The sequence below is a fragment of the Fusarium verticillioides genome, chromosome 5, assembly GCF_000149555.1.
Source record: "Fusarium verticillioides 7600 chromosome 5, whole genome shotgun sequence".
Lineage (NCBI taxonomy): Eukaryota > Fungi > Ascomycota > Sordariomycetes > Hypocreales > Nectriaceae > Fusarium > Fusarium verticillioides.
The window spans coordinates 264,324-287,240 of record NC_031679.1 but is presented as its reverse complement, the minus strand read 5'-3'; the positions used below and the strand labels follow the sequence as shown (position 1 = coordinate 287,240).

The window sequence follows — 22,917 nt, the reverse complement described above, 5'->3', positions numbered from 1 at the left end:
GAGACACTAGTCACATAGCCGACGACGATGCAAGTTTTCCAGCTCATATCTCAGGCCATCTTGACTCCACCTGCAGTATTGCCATCGCTCTTCTCATCATGGCTCTCAGTGGGCTTATCATCTGTATTTGTGACCGGGGCAGCCCCATCAACAACCCCGGTATGACCTCGACCAACCATGGCAGATTGAACATGATTCGTCATGAAAGCAGTTGGATCCTCCACGAACAAGGCACAAATAACAGCAACAGTCGAGAATGCGATTGTGATATAAAAGACGAACTGGAATGCGCGACCGTAGGCTAGTCTGACCGCATGTCGAAGGACTTCCTGGATCTCTGGTGTCATGCCAGGGATGGCGTCGAGGGCACCAGGGACACCGAGATTATGCTGAATGGTACCCGGGATGATGAGTCCCAGATCAGTCGCGTTGAGACCGCTCTGTAGTGCAGCACGAGCGATCTCCTCGCCAGAATAAGTCTTGAACTTATCCTGGAAGATGGTGTTGAAGATAGCATTTCCGACCGCACCGCCAGCTGATCGGAAGGTACCCAGAAGACCCATGGCGAGACCTAGGTGAGAATGAGGTACATGCAGACTAGCGATGGAGTATCCCAGGATGGTGCAAAGGACGAACATTGGAACACCAAATGCCGGTACGAATGCCCAGGCGAGCTTGTGGTTAGGATTGACGGTTGCGGCGCTGGCTCCGATGAAGATAGCCTGGAATGCCGTGCCGGCGACAAACTGCCATTTGATGTGACCGATCTTGTGAGAGAAAAGAGGAACCAGGAAACCACAGACACCCTGCATCAGGGTATTGGGCAATGCGAGAACACCAATTTCAATGCCGTCGGTGGTGAACATGTAAAGAGACCCTTGGGGCAGCAGAGCAGAAAGGGAATTGTAGTTCATTCCCGAAATGAACAAGACAACGATAACAAGAAGAAAGCCACGGATGGTAGAAAAGAGACTGAGAGGAAACATGGGAGCTTTTGCGAAAAAGAAGTCGTAGATGAAAGCAGCGACAATGGTGAATAGTCCGAGAACGATTGGAACGATGGTACTGGCACTCTTCCACGGATGGGAAGTGGTGCCGCCCCAAGTCAAGCCGATCAAGAACACAGCGAGTCCGGCTGTGAACAGGCCAAGGCCGATCCAGTCGATCTCTCGGAACTGAGTCCAGCGTGACTTCTCGAAATCTCCTTGAGGATGAGACGTGGGCCAGTAGAACAAGGCTGTACCAGCCAAGGAGATGGCCTGGACAATGATGGCGATGTAGAAGAGCCATCGCCAGGTCGCGTACTTGTACATGGCATTTGCAAGGAGAACGCTCACCACGGCCCTGGAACCCAGCATTAGTAAAGTCTGAATGACTAGGGGGATGCGTAGACTTTACCAGGGAATGGCAATTCCTCCCTCGAGAATGCCCAAGCCGAGAGACCGCCATTTGTTGGGAAGCATCTCGGGTACACCTGCATACGCCACAAACACAAAGCCAGTTCCAAGGCCGACCAAGGTCTCGGCTGCAATGATGCTTTGGGTGTTCTGAGCGGTTCCTCCAACAATGTTACCGATCAGAACGACAACTTGGCCTGCAAGGATGATGCTTCGACGCCCAAAGATGTCGCTAAAGGGACCACCGAGGGAGAAAGAGCAGGCTGTCGCGAGAGACCATGCTCCCACGACCCACGGCAGTTGACTCGCATCGCCAAGTTCATTCGTGATCTGCACAACAATACTCGCAACGCAGACGAATGAAAGGCCAACAGCTGGTCCGAAGGACAATGCCATCGACTGTCAATTCGGTATCAGCCAGTTCTGATGCCGAGATTATATGATCACAGGGGTTTTCTTACAAAGATGGCAATCCAGACTCGGGCTCCCGTCTTCGGCTGTGTAGTGGGATTGTCCTCCAGCGCAGCACGATGGGGATCATCTTCGAGTTCGACTTTAGCGTGCGTTAGAGTGTTCGGCTGGGCCATGGTGATCACTTAACCGAGGTTTCTTTTAGTGAAGAAGAAAAAAAAGACGAGATGGAATAGAGTAGTATTGCCCGCTAGCGACGATATTCAGGAGCTTGGTGCTGTTTTACTGTTATACCTTATCAACGGGATGGTCGGGCTTCAACTACCGTTTGTGGGGTTTGTTAGCGCTTGTGGGGTCCTCGATAACTCACGATTGTCTGTGTGGGGATAGAGTTTGGCAGAATGCGGGGAGACTACCCTGGACCCCTGTATGTGATGTCCTGTAGCTCGTTGAAAGCAGAAATAAGCCATTCTTGATTTGGTGATGGGCTGCGTTTCAGCCGTGATTTGATATGCGCACTCAATTGCAGGGCAATTGCCGACCTTTGATCGCTCGGCGGGGTTCCGATGTGGGACGGCCGATATGTCTACCGAGGTTTTGTGCCGTGTCATTTTCACGATGCGAATATCATCGCGGTCAAGGATTGAACTCACGATAGTTTTAAAGATAAAAAGGCGTGAGAGAATTAATTAAGTTGTCTTTTGACTACAGAAATTCAGCAAACGATAAACCTCATTCCCCATGCTCTCATCTCGCGGCATATCACCATGACCAACAAGACAGATCTCAGAGTCTCCATCATTGGAGCAGGTATGATCCCGTTCCACGACACAAACAACATCCAATGATAACTGACTCCATCCAGGAATGGGAGGGTTGGCCGCTGCCCTAGCCTTCGCCAAGAAAGGCTTCACAAACATCCATGTCTACGAAGACGCACCCGCCCTCGGCTTCGTCGGCGCCGGCATCCAAATGGCCCCCAACATGATCCGCCTCCTCGACCAACTCGGCGTCTGGACCAGATCCTCCATTAAAGACGAAGCAACACAAGTCGAGGAAGTCGTCATCCACGATGGCGCCTCAAATAAACTTCTTGTGGGCGTTTCAATGGCTGATATAGGGGATAAGTATGAGTATCCCCACTATGCAGGTCATCGTGCTTCACTCGCTGAGGGGATTTATGATGCTGCCAAGGCAGAGCCGGCTGTGAAATTTCACTTTAAGAAGACGTTGCAGTATGTTGAGGACTTTGGACCGGGGAAGGTCAAGTTTATTGTTAAGGATGAGGATGGGAAGCCGCAGATTATTGAGACGGATGTGCTCATTGGGGCTGATGGGATTAAGTCCAAAGTTAGAGAGTCGATACTCGCTCATCTCAACTTGGCAGCAGAAATCCTTGAGACTGGGACAGCGGCTTACAGAATTCTTCTGCCTCGGGAATTGCTGGAACCACATCCCTACCTGATGTACATGCTCAACAGCAACACTGTTCGGCGATGGATAGGCGAGAAGCGACATATCATTGCCTATCCAATCCACAACCACTCCATCTTCAACATTGCTTCAGTTCAACCTGATGTCAACTTCGCCGGCGCTACCAACGCTACGTGGACCAACAAGGGAAGCAAAAAGGCAATGAAGCAGGTCTTCGAAGACTTCAACCCCATCGTTCAACAACTTCTTGATCTTGTGCCGGGTGACGAAGTGGTCGAGTGGAAATTGCGGTGTCATGAGCCCCTCGCCACATGGACATGCGGTGCCGTTACCATGCTAGGCGATGCATGCCATCCAACACTACCCCACCTCTCCCAAGGCGCTGCAATGGCAATCGAAGACGCAGCTACGCTCGCCGAAGCATTAAGTCTAATGCCAGGCAACGGCTCAGACCGAGAAGCTATCGAAAAGACACTAAAAGTATATGAACTTCTGCGAAAGCCTCGTACATCGACTTTGGTAGATTTGGCGGTTCAATCCGCCAAGGTATTGCACATGGGTGCTGGGAAAGCTAGGGAGGAACGAGATCGTCAGTTTGCGGCTGCAAAGACGGGGTCTGCGCCTGTGCCGGATAAGTGGGTTAGTCCGGAGGTGCAGAAGATGATTTATGAGCATGATTGTATCAAGGATACGAGAGAAAGGTTTGAGCAGACTTATAAGTCTGTTTCCAAGGGGGTTACGTCGAAGTTGTAGGATATGGAGATTTGCATCTAGCATAGCGGAAGCAGCGGAGAGAGTTTCATAGCATACGTGATGACAGATATTATTTTACGTCTGTAGTAGTTATTTGTATAGTTATCTATCCTATGTCAAAGCATCTTCAACAGCCAGCATACTTTCCCTAGCCTCCAAGATACGCCTATACACAGCTGTGGCGAAATTAGGAAAGATTAAAGTATCTGGACATGATCTTACCGACGAGTGGCCACCGCTTACCCATGTGCGAGAGAAGCCAGGCCAATGATTCCTTCTTGCTCTGCACGTCCTCAGCCAGCCAGACTTGAACCATTCGCAAAAGGACTAGCATGCCTTGGTAGACTAGTTCGACCAGAAAGAGAGAACATCGTCCGTCTTCAAGATACTGCGACAGCTCGTAACCGCCTTCACGCAGGGTCGCCGGGATACGAACTAAAGTTTCGAGTGCAAAAATTGTTTCTGGGAAAATATTGCGTGTCGAGTGTTGATCGGACTCGTGGCCAGGTTGTTGCCAATAGTGCTGCTGCAGTAGCAGAATCCCACTCGTCGAAGTCAGTATTGCTTTCTCACCGAGTTGGGGCGACTCACATATATGATACACAGCTTTGACTACAAAACGCCAATCGGCGGCTTGTTGCTTCGAGTTCGTTGACGCGCACTAGGGACTCAAGAGTACGGCAGAGCTGTCCCACTTCCTCAAGCGAACTATCTTGTGGAACTTGGTCGCTGCTGTTAGAGGCAATGCGACAGAATGAGAGGGATTTGCTAATGAGGTGCATGGCTTGGCATAGCCTTGCGAAGGATCCCATCTTGAAGGTGAAACCCTCAGATATGCGAGTGGCATGTTCGGGAGATGATGACTGTTGATGAGATATGTTGTTAGTCGGGCTAGGGTAGGTAATTCAGGAAGGACAGGAGAGCCTAGGACTTTGATAAAGGTCATCAGGTTCGTTTTTCTGGGGGTAAGGTAGGGATACTTGATTGTAAAATAACTCATCGTCAACAGGGAGAAAGTCCTCGAATGAGGGATCAGCGGTGCTCAAGCCACGAGAAGGTTGAGACACGTTAAGTAAGCTTCGTACATAGTATTAGCACAAGGCGTGAAGTTTGTAGCAATTGACATACCGGTCAAGGATCAAGGCCCCCCACCAAACCCTCCTCATCTCCTCAATATCCGCCCAAGAGGCACCTACGGTTGCTGCACAATCCTTACCCAGCGCAGTCTGGTTGATCTTATCCATCCCCATCGCCATACCATACCTCGCTAAAGCCCCGACAGTGAGGTATGCAGCTGGGAAAATAGCATCGCCCATCTCAAACACAGCAATGAAGACGGCCGACTGCATGACTTGGATGCAGGAATCCTCTTGGCTCTCAACCTCTGCATAGAACCTTTTCGTAAGGTCATACAGTACACTCTTCTCGTCAACTTGGTCGACACGCAGGCAGCACAGCTTCATGCATAGTGCTAAGAGGGCTGCAGGACGGCGGAGTGGAACCAGCGGATTTAACACGGTGGCTAGGTGACGCTTCCCATTGACTATAGGCATCCATGACTTGGTCAGTTGGAGGAACGCCTTTGTCGTCTCCTGCATACGTTGCCGGCCTCCCAATTGGGCCTCAATCTCTGCTGACATGTACCATTCCATCGGCGGAAGCTGAAGATGGAGATCGCGAAAGAGGTCCGGAGCCAGAAAGCGAATGGCTCTGGCGCTGACCAGATCTTTCACCCTTTCTGACTGGATTGCGCCATGATATGTGGTTTCAGAATTACTTCTTATCACCGCGTCTTCGAGGCTCGGTGTATTATCAATCGGCGAAGCAGCCTTTTGGCCGCGGCGCTGGGGATACCGGCATTCTACTTCCTTACGACGACAGAGCTGGCAGGTAGGCAATGACTTGTCACAGCGTCGCTTACTGTCGCGGCAATGGAAACAAGAAACACGAGCTCTAAATGCTGGTCGTAAAGGTGTTGATATCATGGCTGTTTCAGCGAAGAGTGTGGATTGTGCAGAGTGGACAGACACGTCAGCGGGTGTTGCGGTACTTTAGCGGCACTTTAGCTACGATACGCGGATGACTAAGAAGAACTCAGACTTGTAATTGGTGGATTTGAGCAGTGCGGTGAAGATTGCGGTAATTGCGGGGTTTAATGAGGTCCCATCGGAAACTGATCACTAAACAGAATATTGGTGAGCAACAACGCTTATAAAGCTCCACCGTAGATAGTAGCTATATGATAGAGGTAATAATAGTTTTATATATAAACCGATGTTTTTGTCGTTTTCTACAGGTATACTATCTATTTATCATCCCATTCAAGCCAGAACAAAAAGCACATCATCGCAAACATCACAAACAACTATATACTCACAAGCCTTCAAGATCTCTTATCATCATGAAGTCAATCCTCATCGTCGGTGCCATTGGAGCTCAAGGCGGTGCCATTCTCCGTTACCTTTCCAGTACTGGACAATACAATATTACAGCCTTCACCCGCAGTGCCACCTCCCCAAAGGCTGTCGAACTAGCTGCTCTGCCTAACGTCAAGATCGCTGTTAGTGACGCCACTACTGGCTATGACACCACAGCCTTTAGCGCAGCCGCCACGGGTGTCGATTACGTTCTAGTCAACACGGACGGATTCGCCCTTGGAGAACAAGCTGAAACTTATTGGGGCATCCGGCTCCTTGAGTTGTCTGCTAGGGCTGGGGTCAAGCACTTTATTTACAGTGGCCTTGATTCTGTCGGGCCGAAGACTAACTATGATCCTGACCTGTATGTTGGACATTATCAAGGCAAGGCAAGAATTCAAGGTAAGCTTCCCCTAACATTCGTACTTTCACAACACGATTCCTAATGCATCATTACAGATTGGATTCATGCACAGAAAAACGTGAAAATGCAGTGGACTATCATCAGGTCAGGCCCATACATGGAACTTCTCTCTGCAGTCATATCACCCGCCATTGAACAGGACGGTTCTCTCACCTTTCAACTTCCTCTCGACAAGGGTTCCATCCCATTCATCCACCTCGATGACTTTGGCAAATACGTCGACTGGGCACTCCAGCATCCTGAGGAATCAAACCATTTAGACTTTGGTATCGCCACCGTTCTCGCAACTGGTGAAGACATTGCCAAAGCTTCTGAGAAGGTCAGCGGAAAAGCAAGTCGTTTTGTCAACGTTCCTATTGATATCTGGAACTCTGTGGCGTGGAAGTCAATGCCGAACGGCTCGGATACAAAGATTGGCTTCCAGTCTGTCAAGGATGATAGTGGACTTCTCATGACCTATGGAGAGAACTTCAAGAATTGGTGGAACCTTTATAAGGCTACTCGAAGTGATAACTCAGGGCTGATTCAAAGAAACTTTGAGTTTCTCGATAGAATTGTGCCGGATCGCGTCAAGAGTGTTGAGGAGTGGATGAAGAAGGTTCAGTATACTGGGGATAAGCAAGACCTCCTGAACCTCGAGGCTCATGCCAAATGAATGGTGATAGAGATACTTTCACAAGCGCGATACGATGGGTTTCAGATGAGTTTAGATTGAAGTTTGATGCATTTAGAAGCAGAATTGAGTTGTATAATAGATGTTGAATCACGCCCCAAAGTGAGCGAAAGTAGCCCAAGCCAACGGCTCGCGAACATTGCTTTCCCTCAGCTCCATGACCGCGGCATAATATGCCCTTGCAACACAATCCTCATCAGCACAGTCCCCAAGCATCAACTCCTCGTAAAATCTCCTAGCAACCACTCTGGCTTTAACATCGTAAGCCCTCCAAAACGTGCCCACAACTTGCCGAAATCCCAACAATGAAAATGCTCCCGCGATGTGGACTACTTCATCGACCAGGTGCCTCGCTGATACGTTTGCCGTTACGCACGCTGATAGATACGCGAGCTGTGCATTTTGATGCCTCGAGCCTTGGATCTCTTCAATCGTCAAGTGGGAATCGGCATCGGTGCCGAGCTTGAGGTAGCTCTTGCAAGGTTCGGTTGAATCTGATTGACCATGGCATCCGAAGTAAACGGCGTTACAGGATCCGGGAGTTGAAACAGTCTCCGTTTTTGTTGGAGCCACGAGAACCCTTGTCTTGCAGTGCTGCCGTACCTCGTCATCCAGCTCACGAACTGATTCTTCAACTGACAACTCAGAGCCTTCCTTGGCTTTGTTTGGTGAGGCGATAAGTGCAAATTCGCAATTAGCACCTCGTAGCGGCTTCCACTCCGTCTCACGGGCATATGCGAGGGCTCTCAGCGTCGTGGTATAGGACGGGATAACGAAATCGAAGATACTTGAACCGGCTTCTGTCGAGTAATCCCCAGCGGCGTGAATGGGCATCAAGGCCATCAGACCGCTCGCAGTCCACCAGATTCTGGGTGGCTTCTTATCTGCTGGCGACTTTTGAATTCCCAGTGCTTCTAAGACGGGATGTACTGCCACATTCCATAACCATTTCAGAACACCCAGCAGCGATATGTTTCTCGCATTCTTTGTCCTCAGGCCACCCATAGTGATCATCGGTTCCTCCAAAAATAGCCTTGCGTTGTTTGTGAGATCTTCCGCACTCAGGTCGGGCAGTGGAATAGATACAATGCCAGTCTCAGTGATGATGAATGCATCACTTCGGATGTGGCTGACGTTGAACGATACAAGTGTCCCTTTGCCTGCGAGCTTCCTCAAGTCGTCAGTAGACGGAGGTTGCTGGAAATTGGCAAATCCTGGGACATCTCTCCGGATCTTGTCTTCTATTACATCAAGCCTCTTGTTCAGTTCATATCTATCCTTCCCATGTTCATATGAAGGTATTCCACTACTCCTAATCGACGCCGTTGGGGCTTGGGATGAAAGCAAATCTCTGCAATTCTTGTATTCAGCCGCGATTTCGGGAGCATGAGCTTCGAGGTTGCTGATATCATTACGAGCTGAAATGGCCAGACCCGTGATTACTCCACGACCAGTCTCTTGCACTTGAAGCGCTTGTGAAGCGTCTGCACTAGCTTCCAAGACAATTGAGGTAGCGTATGATGAGAGCCCGGAAATACCACTCAACGCGTGTTCCTGGTCAGAGCGCTCAAGTGCGAGGGGACTGATCTTGGGAAGCATCTCGATGGTCTTCTGTATCATTGCCTGGGCGCCCTTCAAGTCCTTGTCGTTATATGCTATCGAGGAAGCGCTGTACCCCGCTCCTACGCGTTCTAGAGGTGTGGCGCCCTCCATATAAAGTAGGTGCTTGTAGGCCTGGAGTGACGCCCTCATATCCTCTTTCGATTTTTCAGAGGACCACGTGTCATCTAGCTCCCGTGCTAAACTACGCTTCATCAAATATCCCCCCAAGTTGTTGTAATAATTGGCGCATTGAGGATTGTCTGATGCGGTCGCATCAATAGCAGCCTGGGTTTGGCTGATCGCCTTATCGATATCAGAGTTCGACTTAGTGAGCTCAAACCGTGCGGCGTATAAGCTGCCGCTAGTGTTCAACCTCCCAGGTAGCTGTGTATTCCCTGATTCTGTCTCTTCAATAGCAAGGTCACTAGACTCTATGGAACTATCCAGCATCTCGCGTTCCTGGGTCACCTTGAAGAGATCGAAGAGACTCAAGGAGTGGTTGCTTCGATACATCGCTGTCGCAGGATCGCCTGGGGATGACATAAGTAGTGCCTGTTCCAGGGCTTCGATAGCTTCGATGAGATAATCTACATCCCTTGTCCTGCAAAACTGTGTTCTGAGTGCTTCTCCGAGATTATTGAGGACAATCGAGAACAGGAAATGCTCTGAAGACGTGGCTCTGGCATGCTGGAGAATCTCAACAGCGCCGTTAAGGTCCGCAAGAGCTTGAAGGTAGTGGTATCGAAGAGCAAGGGCTTGTGACAAGGTCAAGTCCAGTGATATCAAGAGATCCACAGGTAACCTTTTGTCCTTAGCCAAGTCTCTCGCGTCTGATGCGTATCTGACAGCTAGCTGAATATTTTCCAAATCGCCGAACTTCTCTGACTTCGATATGTAGGCCGAGCTTGCTGAAAGCAACATTGCAATTCGAAGGGTTACATTGCTATTTGGCACCATGGCACTCAGCCCCTCGAGGGCTGAATCTAGACAGATCTGCAGATCCGCCTCATTTCCTGTCGCATCATATCTGGTCTGGCAGATCCCGCTCAAGTTGTTCAAATATCCAGGGTAGTCTGCTACTATAGGCGGCTGGCGTTGCACAATGATCCTCACCAACTCAACGGCCTCGTCAAGCTTCTCCATCCCGCCTCGGGACCGGAAGTCGGTCCATAAGGCGAGGGCCAAGGCACTGGCGCAGGTGCAATCACTCGGAGAATTTTCACTTGCTAAAAATTGACGAGCCAACATAACGGATATGTCGATATCTTGCGGATCCTTCAAATGCTCAAACCTCTTTCGGAAGATTGTGGACATTGTTCCTGTTGCCTGAGATTGGCGCTTCCAGATAACATCGGGGATGGCATGATCCTCACTCTCGTAATTGATTGCAGTGCTGTAAGCATGTAGTGCAAGGTAAAAGTCTTGATCAGACCTAGGAGCTTCATATTTGTCTTCTAGCAGGTCCAATGCCATCGCTGCAGAACGGCTTTGAACTTCGAGGGGAAGGTTTTCGTTATTCATTGCCTGCTGAAGCAAGTCGATGGTAACGGTCAAGTCATCAATGGCGCCGTCAGCCTTGATTCCTGACCTGACAAATAATGAAAGGTTTTGCATTCCGTCCAGCCAATCTGTGTCTTGATGTGCAGTCGCTCCGACGACTTGAAAGCCTATCTCAATTGCCTCATGGAGATCATCTACTTGCCCACTCCAATGATAATTGTGGTGAAGCGCGCTTGCCAGGGCCATGCTTTCGACCACGGCACTTTCTGTGCCTTTACTAGCAAGCTCGACTGCCTCTCTCGTATTTCGAATGGCATCTTGTAGCATATCTCCTTGAAAGGTCTTTTCGTACTGTGTAAGCTGATAGTTGGCAAGGTTTGTCAACCTGATAGCCCGGTAGTTTGTGTCATCTCCAGTCGCACCCAGGGCACTCTCAGCATGCGAAATAGCTTTGAGTAACTCCGGTAGCTGAGACGTGTTTTCAGACTTGATATAGTAGAGATTTGCAATCTGGTCGTAGTGTCTGGGCTCTGCTATGTTCCGCCCAACGTCTAAAACTTCCTCGATCCTGCCAAAAGCTTCAGTCGAATCATTCTCGGCAGCATAATAGCTTGTCTGCGCGGCTATGAGCTCCAGAAGATTGTCGAAGTACTCAGGTGCCGTCTCGTCATCATGCTTGACTGCCTCCATCACGGCAAGATGAGTCTGAGCTATGGCTTGCTGTATATCACTTGGAGTCAAGGTTGACTCAAATCGCGAGTTATAGAATTGACCCAGATTATTGAGAATCCGGGCCCGACTGGAGTGTTCCGGGCCCATTCGAGCGAGGGACTCACACTCGTAGACGATGGCCTCCTCAAGATCAGATGAATTCCCAGTTAGTCCATATCTGTCATGTAAGTACACGCCTAGATCGGCCAGTACAGTTGGTAATTGGGTGTGATCGTTGACGATTTTAAGACATCCAATCGCCTGAGTTAGCGTGTCTACATCGTCGTCGAGTTGGAAGCGGGCATAGGCGTCTCGGCCGGCGTGCGCAAGATCTGCTATGCTGACGTGAGGCATTATGAGATGTTGAAGATTGTTTTTTGATTATTACTTGTAAGTTTGGAAGAAGTGTCAAGGATGGTTCATATACAAGAGCAGCCCGGGAATACGAAAATGAAAAGTAGCTGTAGGGACCATCCTTTAGATAGCCCATCATAACCATCCCATCTTTGACGCCATAAGGTTCTCGACCCGCCACATTGCACTTGATCCAATAGTTTCGCGCCTCTGGCGATCCTCGTGCCAAGATAGCGACGAGTAATGCAGGCTATATAACCCAGTGGCGTGCGGCTGAACTTGACGATCGGCAAGAAGATGCCGCGCAACCCCGCAGCTGAGACGTAACTCTTTCAGTAGACCGGCACGGGATACATGATAAGTATTCTGTCTCTTGTAATAAGAATTTTCTGCATCTTCAAATTTACATCATTAAAAACTGTCAATCAGCGTCCCCTGTTGTCATTGGAAATGCCATTACCACTCGTACTCATCAGTACTCCTATTGATTTGGGGAAAATCAAGCTTGGCAACCTAGTGCCTAACGTCAGTCAGCCTCATATCGACGCCTTTGAGCCAATCACCCTACCAGAGGATGAAATACACGTGTCTGAGCAGCTAGACTTCCGAACACGCATTGAACAAAACAAAGGATCAACTCTGGAGGCCACTCTTACTCAGCTTCTTTCGGGGTCTTGGAACAACTCTCGTGCGCATGTGCTCAATCTTTCGGCATGCAAGGCCATGTGCTATGAGGTCAAGAGTCCTCTCGCCTTCTTCAAAGAGATCATATCTCAAGATCGCACGCGACTGAGATTACAAGACGCCATCGGCAACGGCCACAAGATGTACGTGATCACTGCTCTTCGGACTGTGATAAACGCTGAGGTATCCCAATCAATCTCGACCTCGAAGGATATTTCTACAGGGGTTGGTGTTCCACTGGGCGCCATCCTAGCAGGCGGTATCGACCCTACAGGTGGACTGGCGGATATACAAGGAAATATAGGGAGGGGCAACAGCGCACAGCAGACACAGGTATACCTATCTCCAACAGAACAGGTGTATGCTGTTGGCTACAGACGTATTGGATTCAAGTGGTTTGCTAGCAAAAGAATCGACAGCGCTTTCTTGGATGTCAAGAATAGGTGGAAGGTCATGGGTGAGGAGATGATGGGTGATGAGGACGAAGATGAGGAGGACATCATCGAGGCGGACTTGGAGGAGACACTCGACGATGATGACATTGGCGGAGTTGAGACAATATCGTATTGATTATTTCTGTGACTGACTAAGATACGAAAGGTTGAAATTATGCGCCCATCAGTAATCCCAAATCATGCCATCATAACCTCAGGGTCTGAGCCACAATATCAACACCACCCAACGACATGTAAGACCAGATTCCAACCATTCTTTCTCCTGAATTGCATTTCCTTGTTCAAGAAAGCCACTGGAAGATGTCTGAAAATACGCCCCCTGGTGATATCCGTGGACCTATCCATTGATCCGCCGACATTCACCAGAGGCTTTTTATCACATCCCAGCGCCACTATCTCCACCACCGCAACATCGCACGCTTCGGAACCTATTACTATACTCACATGGCACACTATCTTCAATCCCAAACTTGCCCAGCGCCGTAAAAACTTCATTTGCACGGATCTCACGACTGGTTTGCCGCTCCGGCTCAAGTCTGCAAAAGGCCCAAAACGACCACAGTTTAGTCATGAACTCGGTGACTATGATGACCAGTACTTCATCATACTGGAGCCAGAAAAGCCTACCATCATCACCCATCGTTTCCTTCGATCTGCTGGCCTTGTGAAGGTGATCGACTCTTTAAGCCCGGACATAGGTTCCAACTTAAAGTGCGTGATGATGAGGAGGCTGAGTGGTGGCGCTATGGAGGAAGGAATATGTAATGTCGCCTCCTGACCAGTTTTCATCAAGGGTAGGCTGTGAAGATCCGAGTGGTCCGCCGATCAAATTGATTCCTATTGATCAAGTTGAATTTGAGGTTGAATGAGGCTGGAAAAACTCTTTTATAATCAACTGTTCTTCCGACGCTATCGTACATGAATTGAAATGCTCTCAGGCGAAACAGCCTTATACGTTAGTGGTTGCGTATGGACTTCTGCGCCTTAGTTCAGGACCGTACTTCCAGAACAGAAGCGGCGTGGGCATAAGCAACATTGCAATGCACCCTAGAACTGTCATTGTCCAATGGACTCCAATACCTTCATACATCGGCCGCGCAGCCATATCCATTCCGCCAGCGATTAGGTAACGGGACATGGTAATACTTCCCAAAGCTATAGCGGAATGCTCACCGTAACTATCAGTGATGTACTCATAGCTACTGACATAGATAGATGCCAGCACGATTCCGAAGAGGAAGCAAGCCCCAAGTCCGTTCCAGATGGAAATTGTGGAATAGTTCGTCCAGCCGAGCCAAAATAGTGCCATCGGGAGGGAGGGAGCCGTCACAATGGCTGGCCAGAGCCTGAACTCTGGCTGTATAAGTGCTCCTCTAATCCGTTCGGTATGTTGTCTTGCCCACTCGTAGAGTCCAGGTCCACAAACGGCAAAGGCCGTAGCTCCCGCGGCAATGGCAGCGAAGCATGAGCTTTGGTATCCGGGCTTGAGTTTGTACGTCTCTTTGAAGATATAGTCAAAGCCTGATAAGAAAGTAAAGAGCAGAATATACAGCAGGACGAGGTAGAGACCTAGTACAATGATGACCGGTTCGCTGCGGAAGAAGGTTGCAGGGAGCGGGAGCGTTGCTTCATTTGCTTCCAGAATGAGTGCTTCTGCTCATGTTGTGAGATGTATCGATGATCACCTGTAACGCGACGAAGCTCTTTCGCTTTCCACGATAGAATCAGAGGAAAGTATGTTTCGGGCAGAAATATTAGGGCGAGTATAAAGGCAGCCTCAGAAAGCATCAGAGTTATCCATTCTGCCCATCGCCAACCACAGGTTTGGGTTAGAGACAATCCAGCCGCTTGCAATAGGTGCAATCACAGGGGCTATCCCGATGTTAACAATCATGCTTCAGCCTCTGCCCATCGAGATTGACTCACCCGCCACATTTGTCCAAGCAACAATCGGAAACACCAGTGCTCTCTTGACTGGTCTGAAATGGTCATTCACACTCGCTCCATTGATGGTTAATGTCGCACTTGCCGATAAGCCCACAAAGAATCGACAAACGACTTGCCCACCAAATGTAGGTGTCGTGGCCGATCCAACAAGGAAGCAGAGATAGAATGCCGTAGCCACCAAATACGTAAGATTTCTTCCAACGGTTTCAGATATGGGTTCAGCGAACAACGCCCGGTTCCGACGCCGAAGAGAAACATGGCTGTGGCGAGATTCTCGGCCACTTGACTAACACCAAACTCCCCACTGGCCGCTGAATTCCCCATCGAGATTGCAGAACCAGCCCAGCATTGCGTGATTACCAGAACGCAAATAATGAAGATATTCTTCGCTCGTGCTGGTCGCGACCAGTTCAATGGATTCAGAGGATCGTCCTCGCATGTGCTTCGGACTTGAAAGGAACTCTCGCTATGATCTTGTTGACTTCCTCCTTCGGAGGTTCTTGTGTTATTGCGAGGTGGAAATGGCCGTTCTTTCAGAGAAGGTCTGACATACTCAATTGATTCAATATGGTTTCGGTGGTCTAATCTTACTTGATTGGCTATCTGTCGGCGCTGGACGTATGACCACATTCTGGAAGCTGCTGAGATGATCCCTCAATCAAAGGCCGAAAATTCATCGTCATATCTAAAGCTTGGGTATCGCGCTATTTTAAGTCAGCTGCTAGTTGTAGGGTCATGTCGCGTGATGGCTTGCTCTTCTTGGTGTCAAGATTGGCATGATAACGCGACTGTTACGTGTAAATGAGATCATCGATTACCCCAAACACGGCCACTATTTCTGTCAGATACTGACTATATCAGGTCCAGGCTATTAATCATGCCTAACCTCCAAGCTTTAATGTACTTCTTATGTCTCTTAAGCAGGGCATGCGTATGTTCGGGCTCCATGATCTTTTGGGCAACCCTTCCCCCTAGATTTCCAACAACACCCAAACGAAGCTGTCCTCCTCACTTCAGATGATGGATCATTCAGCATGCGAAATGAGATTTCAGTAAGCCCTATAGCAGGAACGTAGACAGGCTGACGTTGGTACGCACCCCGAATTAGGTGCGAGTCTAGAGTTGCATCAAGAATTCTTCGAAAGTGAGGATCCGAGATACTATCGCCGTAGATTACAAGTTCATTGATAGTCTGTGGCACCTGTATATCGTAAAAGTCGTAGTCGAACGGCAGTTTAATAATCTCGAGGGCATGCTGGAGCAATGACGCCTTGTCAGTAGCGTTTTCAGTTCCAGTATAAGGATGATAATTGCGGCGGAGAGATTGCACTAAGCCACCCTCCTGGTAGATCAAAGCGAGGTCAAAACCATATTCGCTGTTATCGGTGATAAGAAGAAGACTATCAGGCTCACCAAAATCGCCTTCGTGCAACCACTTGCTAAAAAGAGCAGGTGCAGGAGGGCGAGGTCAACCAGCCCAGACTTCCACAAGCCCGATCTGTCGGACTACTCCAGTAACAATATTACCGAGGTAGTCATGGTTTGTCTCTTCCACAGACATAGCGACTTGGACGAAACATATAGAGTTGCCAAGGTATGCCTCGACCGCTGCCTTTAGACCTCTCAATTGGCCATCGATTTCGCAGCTCCTCATCTGTGGCGTTTAGTTGAATATCGCCAAGGCTCATGATGGGAGTTTCCTTATCTTCCTGCTCGTATCTCTGTGGCTTCGAAAACACCTTGGTCACTTGAAAGAAATATAAACAATTGGCGAGCCAGGCGTAGGTATCTGCGCTCGTGCTTGATCGTGTCGCCGCACCGCCAGATTCGGGTTTGCGTTGTGCAAGTTGCGGCAATGTTCAGATAAACTCAGCAAAAGGCGACCTACACTTAGGATAAGCTACTTAAGTCTTTGTGAAGTTTAGGATTAAGATCCTAAGTTTTATTTCCTCCCCTGGCGAGGTTGAAATGGTCTTGGGCATGAGTATGGCAGGAAAACACTTCTGTGGCATATGAGCACGATAATGTGATTCATTAATCTAACTGCCTTGCATTGTTCAGTGATTTGATTCTCATGCCCTATCAATCGATAATTCCCTGGGGAAGGAATGCTACAAAGTCAAGAGGTGCCAATTCCGCGCCGTCCGCCTTTCCTACGACCTTGAAGATATCCCCTTGCTTAATCTGCACGTTTGGGAACGTGATACGCGCTTTGGAGGCACCATCTGGTTCTGTCGTTGCTGCGCGACTGAGAGTTGTTTCCAAATTGCCAACCCACTTCCCCAACAGTTTGCCGTTCAGGTACGCTTCCCACTGCGAAGTCCCACCAAGAATATCAAAGTATACGACTGCGATGTCATATCTCCCAGGCTCAAAGTCAAGTTTTGTACTCGCCGTAGCTACTGTACTGCTACCGATTGTTTCGAGTACAGTGGCATTAGAGGCAGACTCAATAGGGTCCAACACGGCCGTCTTGTATCCGCTGTAAGACATGGCCTCGGCTTCTATGCGCCATGGATGGTGTCCAGCACGTCCTGCTTCATCAGGGATCCCTGTAAGGTTGTGATAATAGTCCACTATAGAGTCTCTCCATACGATCGAATGGCCGGCTTGGAAAGTGAGCTGGAAAAGTACAGACTTGAAGCGTTCTTCATCAACATATCTTTGAGCTCCCATCCAAATCTTCGGAAAAGTATGCGCCGTTTCGGCCCCAGCATAATGAGCATCGTACATATGTTGGATTACCGTTTTTCCAGTTGGAAGCTTGTGTGTGTAGTTGACGTGGTGATACCATAAGATCATGTTTGTCGGTGTGGTTTCTATGTGTTCGAATTTCTTCGCAAGTGCGGGGGGGTATTGACCAGAGAAGCCTGTACCGTTCGACACAGTCCGATCCATACCGATAGAGAATGAATCAGAACGAGTCCAAATGCCATAAGGGTTGTCATCGCCAGCACGAACATTCGGCCCGAAGTGGTTATTCGTGACATCTGTAAGGGTTGGCAGTCCCAGGTCTCCACTACTGTAGTTCAGATATGCTGGCCACGATTCCATGGCGATGCGCGTGACGATATCTGTGACTTGGGGATGAAGACCGAAAGTCAGATGGCTCCATGATTTGATAATTACTTCGGGATCATCGGTTGGGTCCCAGGCCAAGCGGCCAAACGCGTAAAGGTTGGACATGGAGAGATGGCTACCAGTCCACGTCTGACTCATCCCCACATTCGCTACGCCCGAAAACGCTCCGATGCGACGCTTGAACCGCTTCCCCGAGATGATGTCTCGCACAAACGATGGCTCATCATCAACACGAAGATCAGTATCTAATATCTCTTTCCAGAGAGGAGCCAAGTAGACCGTATGCGCTTGCTGTCCCAGATACTCTTGTGCGATCTGGAGCTCAATACCAGCGTTGGCGTTCTTGAAGTACCCAAATAAGGGATGTGCAGGTTCCCGGACTTGGAAATCAAGTGGACCGTACTTCATTTGGAGGACAATATTATCATGGAACTTTCCATCGAGACCCTGGAACGCGTTGTACGCTTCTGCAGAACGATCTGCTTTCCAGTCGGTGATATTAAGCATCTCATACACAAACGTGCGGAATAGGACGATTCCTCCATGCGGTTTGAGGACATCGCCGAAGAGATTAGCTCCCTGGGCCAGCGTGCGGTTGTAGGTGAGTGGTCCTGGTTGTCCTTCTGAGTTCGCCTTGACAAGGTATCCTGCAAAGTTTGGAATCTCATGATAGATCTTGTTTGTGACGTCTTCCCACCAGGAGATAACAGATGGCTCTAGCGGATCGAACGTCGATAGCCCACCCAAAAGCTGCGGGGAAGCAAAGTTGAGCGCAAGGCCAATCTGCACGCCGTACGGCTTTAGTATAGCCGCGATTTTGCCAAGTCCACGAATGTTGTCCGGTTTCAGGGTGATGGGGTTGGCGTTGACGTTTGTCAGGATGGCACCGTTTATACGTATTGATGCAAGTAACCGACCGTACTGCTTCACGCGGGCCCTGTCAGGCATGGTCTTGTTTTCTGCGAAGAAGATGGATTTGCCTCCATAGCCACGTTCAATGGTACCATCCATGTTATCCCACTCGTTGGTCCATCGGATAGCGTTGGCCGGATTGGAGACGTAGGAGATGTCTGAGAAGTTGGCTTGGGAAAGCATGGATGCGTATTCAAAGGCACCGTAGAGTGCGCCCCTCTCATTTTGGCCGACGATCTTGACGGATGCACCTTTGATACTTAGCCAGAACCCATCTTCCTCGGGAAATTCAGGGAGATGTTCTTTGCCACAAGCGTCATGATAGGCGTCAAGAGTGCCGACAATTATGGTGTTCTTTTGGTTGCAACCCTTGAATCTACGCGGGATTTGCTCGCCAAAGATACCGGCGAAGGCGTCTTGTAACTCGGTGCCAGCAGTGTAGACGGGGCTGGATTGAGAGGCATTGAGTGTGATAATGCTCTTCGGAGTCTTGAAGTTGTCTGCGGTTTTGTATGGTAGCTTCTTATAGCGAAGCCAGCCATCAATTCCTGTCTCGGCCATGGCTAGGAGGGCCAGAGAAGACACGACTGCTGTCCGAAGTAACATATTGCGAGTCTGTGACCCTATGTAGGTCATCAGTGAAGATGCGGTAGGGAGTAGTGGTGAAGGGGCACGGAAGTGAGAGAGTTTATAGCTGGCATGTATTACACGCAGCTTGTATGACTTCACGGCATGAATAGGGAGGGATATTATAGACCTGTTTCTGAGGTACTCTTGAGGTAAGACATGACGCTTGAGTAAATTCGAAGAGCCAGACAAGGCACCCACAAGACTATTTCAGCCTAATATGCTAACTCGTAGGATAACCCACATGGCATGACTGGCTATCTGATTTGTTCTACATGAGATCGTCGAATACCCTTGAAAGATGGCCTCTTAATTGGTGCAATTTGAATTTGCGGTAGATCATGTGTATAGCCGGGAACAATCTGAATCCTTTCAGTAGACAAACAATCCAGAGGCTTTTCTGCAAGTGGATTAAAGGAGAATGCGGGGTGTGCGGGGAGTAACAAAGAGACCTGGCAAACACAAGATGCAGCAAACAGCCGAGCCAATGATCAACATAAGATCCTGTTCTTACTCCCCATTGCTATTGTTTTCTCAAAGAACAGCCGCTTAGTCACCTCGGCATTCTCTCCGGAACAGCGCAAACTTCCAGAGGCATGAGCCAGCTGCTCACCGTAAAGTGTCCTGTGGGAGCAAGAAACTATCAGGACTTGAGATATTACAATAAACTATATAAAAGATCTTCTAAGCTTATGCTAAATTGGTACTACATTAACCCAAGTCTTCCTATTATTTAGGATTAAGTTCCTGAGTTTTACTTCCCCCTTTAAGGTGATAGCGATAGTTGACTTTTTGCCTGGATAACAATGCTGATTTCTACCGGGTGCTTAGCCTTTGGGTAAATATTACAGGATTTATCGAAGCCCCGCAGGATAAATCCCCGATTGTTATAGATCAGAAAAAAGTTTTTTGTCGAAGTTGTGGCAAGATCGGCATTATTGTTGTAGGTTGAAAGACTTCTTTCCTCATTGCGTCATAAAGAACCGCCCCTTGAGATGAGAGTATATTGCGTCGGTCGTGCTACCTGACCGTCTTATAAGTTACTACTGGCTCTAACTATCACAAATGTGATATCTGAGGAACATGGCTCTCCATGTCACCAACATCCGAAGCGCTTTAGTACTTATAAATCTTCTTGTATCTTGCTTGTGTATTACTATTGATCTATCTGAGCCTGGCATAAAGGTACTAGACGCTATTGTTATCCCTAATGCCGATAATGTGCGTGGCTATCTGTATCTCCCAGCCGAACTCCCGGCGTACCCAGGTGTAAACATACATTGGAAATCGTCCTATCCAGATATGGTGTTGGATGAGCCTCGTGGAAGAATTGCCTCGGGTGCTGTTAAGAGACCAGCCGTTGGCTCTGATGCTGTTACGGTCTATTTGACTGCTTGCCTCGAAGGTGGTGGCTATCGGCTGCTTTGTCGCCAATTCCCGGTCAAGGTGCAACTATCTGTTGACCTTGCCTAGTTCTCCCGTTACGCTATGACAAACTTCGCAAGGTCTAATTCCAATATAGGTCAGCAAGTATATTTTGTAACGAGCATGGGTAACAGTCTGACGGCCTGGCTGGTCACTAATAATGGTAAAGCTGTCCTTAACTCTACTAAAGGCATGCATGGCACCCGAGATCCCGTGGTTGTATGTATACCAGAGTGCGATAGATTCTTCCTTATTGCGACTGATCTTAATGTTGATGCGGTGGAGTATGGATGGAAGGGCTGGGACTGGGCTTAAAGTGGTGCGAGTCGCTATATCGAGGTTTGGGAATCCGATGACCTGCGAAACTGGTCGCTATAATGGCATATCCTTATGTTATTAGAGAAAGCGGGAATGATATATGCCCCAGAGGCTATCTGGGATCCCGAGATTGGGGAATTTGTTGTCTTTTGGACTTCGAGCATATATCCAAAAGGGACGCACTACTTTACTAACAAAAGCGATCCTAATGGACGTTATCTGTTGACCGGAGGGCAAACGTTGTATTCAATAACTCGGGATTTTATTAACTTTAGCCCTGCAAAAGTGATGATAGCGCGAACTGGGCACGGGACACTGGATCTAGTTATTATACCGGACGGCAAAGGATACTACTAACGTATAGTTTCCGACTGCAATTCTACAGGAGTAAATCTTACTTGGTATAGACTACTATGTGATTCAGAAGATCTCTACTAAGAGAGAGCACGATCTATCCTCGCCCAGCTAGATGAATGGGAGCTTATTGTAACGTGCATCACCTATCGCATAATGAACACCACGTACGCCGAGGGTCCGCTTGTCTTCAAAGCAAACCTCCATGATTCTCGTGGTAAAGGTTACTACATGTATGCGGACCAAAAATGGGCTGGCTCACCTTCAGGAGAATTCATGGAAGAGCAGTACCAGCCTTACTGGACTGCGGATGTTGGAAAGCCAAACTGGCAGCCAATCAACTGGACGCTGAAGCCTGACTACGATCAGTCACTTGGAGTCATTCGGCATGGCCATGTCTGGTCCCTCACAACCGCTGAGCATGCAGCACTTCGCGGAGCAAATTTACGCTCTATTCAGATAATTCCACCCAAGAAGCGTGTCTACAGAATCGGCGAGTCTCTCGACCTTAAGGGCTAGGTTCTCTCTGCCGGAATAAGCTCTCAGCCACAAGCCTCAACTGCAAATAACACTTCTAGCCCATAACTTAGACATTAATACCACAATAACTAACTAATAGCTACAGTATAAAGCTAATATAATATAAACCTAAATAATAACTCCTTAGCTAGCCTTAAAGGCATATAAAGCTCTAATCCCTCAGCTAAGAAAGGTTAGCTTAATACCATATATACCCTAGATAGCAGCTCTAACAAGACTAGTCTTTTATTAACATTAACCCTACTAAATACTAGATATTAATAACTACACTAATAGAGCTATAGTTATACCCTAAGCTGCATTTATATACAGAGGGATCTTAAAAGGCGATAACAGCTTTATAGACCTTAAGGACTACTATAAGGCTGCTACAAAGCATATCCCTGTGCGAGACTTCCATCAGCTGAGCAGCGACTTCCTCATCCAGCTAGCTCTCTTTGACTGTGAGACCGTTACAAGCTTGGATTATGTCTGTGTTCAACGTGTGGATGGCGGTTCACTCATAGGATCTCCCTGCAGGTACGGCGCACAGCTATCAGAATTGTCGAGAAACACTGACGCACGAGAAAAGCTTAACCTGAAGAAAGGTTCGCGATGATACGTATGTCGGTGCCACTGGGGCTGAGACGAAGGTTGGAAGAAGGTTCGGGGCAATCGAAAGGTGGTGGCGGTATTGAGTTTATGAGTCAGTCATAAGGTTAGAAAATACACTTCGAGTTTAACACAATGGACCTCGAGGGCATGGTTGTATCTGCGCGGTACTCGGACGGTATCACAGATGATGAATTATTTGAAGGCTATGGCGGCTTTTCGATCTCTGGCTTTGACCCGCGCAGACAAGGCAAACAAGTAGTGAATGTCTCGTACTCGGTGGTTGGCAACACTAAATCATCATCAT

The 22,917-nt window shown here is 48.6% G+C and overlaps 9 protein-coding genes across 10 annotated transcripts; 4 read left to right on the top strand and 5 right to left on the bottom strand.

Annotated features, from left to right (window-relative positions):
- Positions 1-50: 50 nt before the first annotated feature.
- FVEG_03318 (hypothetical protein) lies at positions 51-1,984 on the bottom strand (the record flags this gene model as incomplete). The annotated part of the gene is made up of 3 exons (XM_018890934.1): positions 51-1,344; positions 1,399-1,796; positions 1,859-1,984. The coding sequence occupies 3 exons, from the start codon at positions 1,982-1,984 to the stop codon at positions 51-53; spliced, it is 1,818 nt and encodes a 605-aa protein (XP_018747351.1).
- A 591-nt stretch (positions 1,985-2,575) lies between these two features.
- FVEG_03319 (salicylate hydroxylase) lies at positions 2,576-3,995 on the top strand (the record flags this gene model as incomplete). Its single annotated transcript, XM_018890935.1, has 2 exons — positions 2,576-2,618; positions 2,674-3,995. 2 exons carry the CDS (start codon positions 2,576-2,578, stop codon positions 3,993-3,995), a joined length of 1,365 nt encoding a protein of 454 aa, XP_018747352.1.
- A 46-nt stretch (positions 3,996-4,041) lies between these two features.
- FVEG_03320 (hypothetical protein) lies at positions 4,042-6,012 on the bottom strand. Of its 2 annotated transcripts, XM_018890936.1 has the most exons (5): positions 5,124-6,012; positions 4,976-5,072; positions 4,587-4,858; positions 4,218-4,540; positions 4,042-4,171 (listed from the first exon to the last, which is right to left on the bottom strand). In XM_018890936.1, the coding sequence occupies exons 1-5, from the start codon at positions 5,978-5,980 to the stop codon at positions 4,107-4,109; spliced, it is 1,614 nt and encodes a 537-aa protein (XP_018747353.1). In that variant the 5' UTR covers positions 5,981-6,012; the 3' UTR covers positions 4,042-4,106. The 2 variants fall into 2 exon arrangements, with proteins under 2 accessions (XP_018747353.1, XP_018747354.1); XM_018890937.1 differs by having other exon boundaries at positions 4,042-4,540.
- A 384-nt stretch (positions 6,013-6,396) lies between these two features.
- Positions 6,397-7,491, top strand: FVEG_03321 (hypothetical protein; the record flags this gene model as incomplete). Its single annotated transcript, XM_018890938.1, has 2 exons — positions 6,397-6,814; positions 6,872-7,491. The coding sequence occupies 2 exons, from the start codon at positions 6,397-6,399 to the stop codon at positions 7,489-7,491; spliced, it is 1,038 nt and encodes a 345-aa protein (XP_018747355.1).
- A 108-nt stretch (positions 7,492-7,599) lies between these two features.
- FVEG_03322 (hypothetical protein) lies at positions 7,600-11,676 on the bottom strand (the record flags this gene model as incomplete). Its single annotated transcript, XM_018890939.1, has 1 exon — positions 7,600-11,676. One exon carries the CDS (start codon positions 11,674-11,676, stop codon positions 7,600-7,602), a length of 4,077 nt encoding a protein of 1,358 aa, XP_018747356.1.
- Positions 11,677-12,126: 450 nt separating this feature from the next.
- FVEG_03323 (hypothetical protein) lies at positions 12,127-12,930 on the top strand (the record flags this gene model as incomplete). The annotated part of the gene is made up of 1 exon (XM_018890940.1): positions 12,127-12,930. One exon carries the CDS (start codon positions 12,127-12,129, stop codon positions 12,928-12,930), a length of 804 nt encoding a protein of 267 aa, XP_018747357.1.
- An 834-nt stretch (positions 12,931-13,764) lies between these two features.
- FVEG_15242 (hypothetical protein) lies at positions 13,765-16,323 on the bottom strand (the record flags this gene model as incomplete). Its single annotated transcript, XM_018904366.1, has 3 exons — positions 13,765-14,468; positions 15,861-16,197; positions 16,273-16,323. The coding sequence occupies 3 exons, from the start codon at positions 16,321-16,323 to the stop codon at positions 13,765-13,767; spliced, it is 1,092 nt and encodes a 363-aa protein (XP_018747358.1).
- A 392-nt stretch (positions 16,324-16,715) lies between these two features.
- Positions 16,716-19,361, bottom strand: FVEG_03324 (alpha-glucuronidase; the record flags this gene model as incomplete). The annotated part of the gene is made up of 1 exon (XM_018890941.1): positions 16,716-19,361. The coding sequence occupies one exon, from the start codon at positions 19,359-19,361 to the stop codon at positions 16,845-16,847; it is 2,517 nt and encodes an 838-aa protein (XP_018747359.1). The 3' UTR covers positions 16,716-16,844.
- Positions 19,362-21,635: 2,274 nt separating this feature from the next.
- On the top strand, positions 21,636-21,998 carry FVEG_03325 (hypothetical protein; the record flags this gene model as incomplete). Its single annotated transcript, XM_018890942.1, has 1 exon — positions 21,636-21,998. The coding sequence occupies one exon, from the start codon at positions 21,636-21,638 to the stop codon at positions 21,996-21,998; it is 363 nt and encodes a 120-aa protein (XP_018747360.1).
- Between the last annotated feature and the right edge of the window lie 919 nt (positions 21,999-22,917).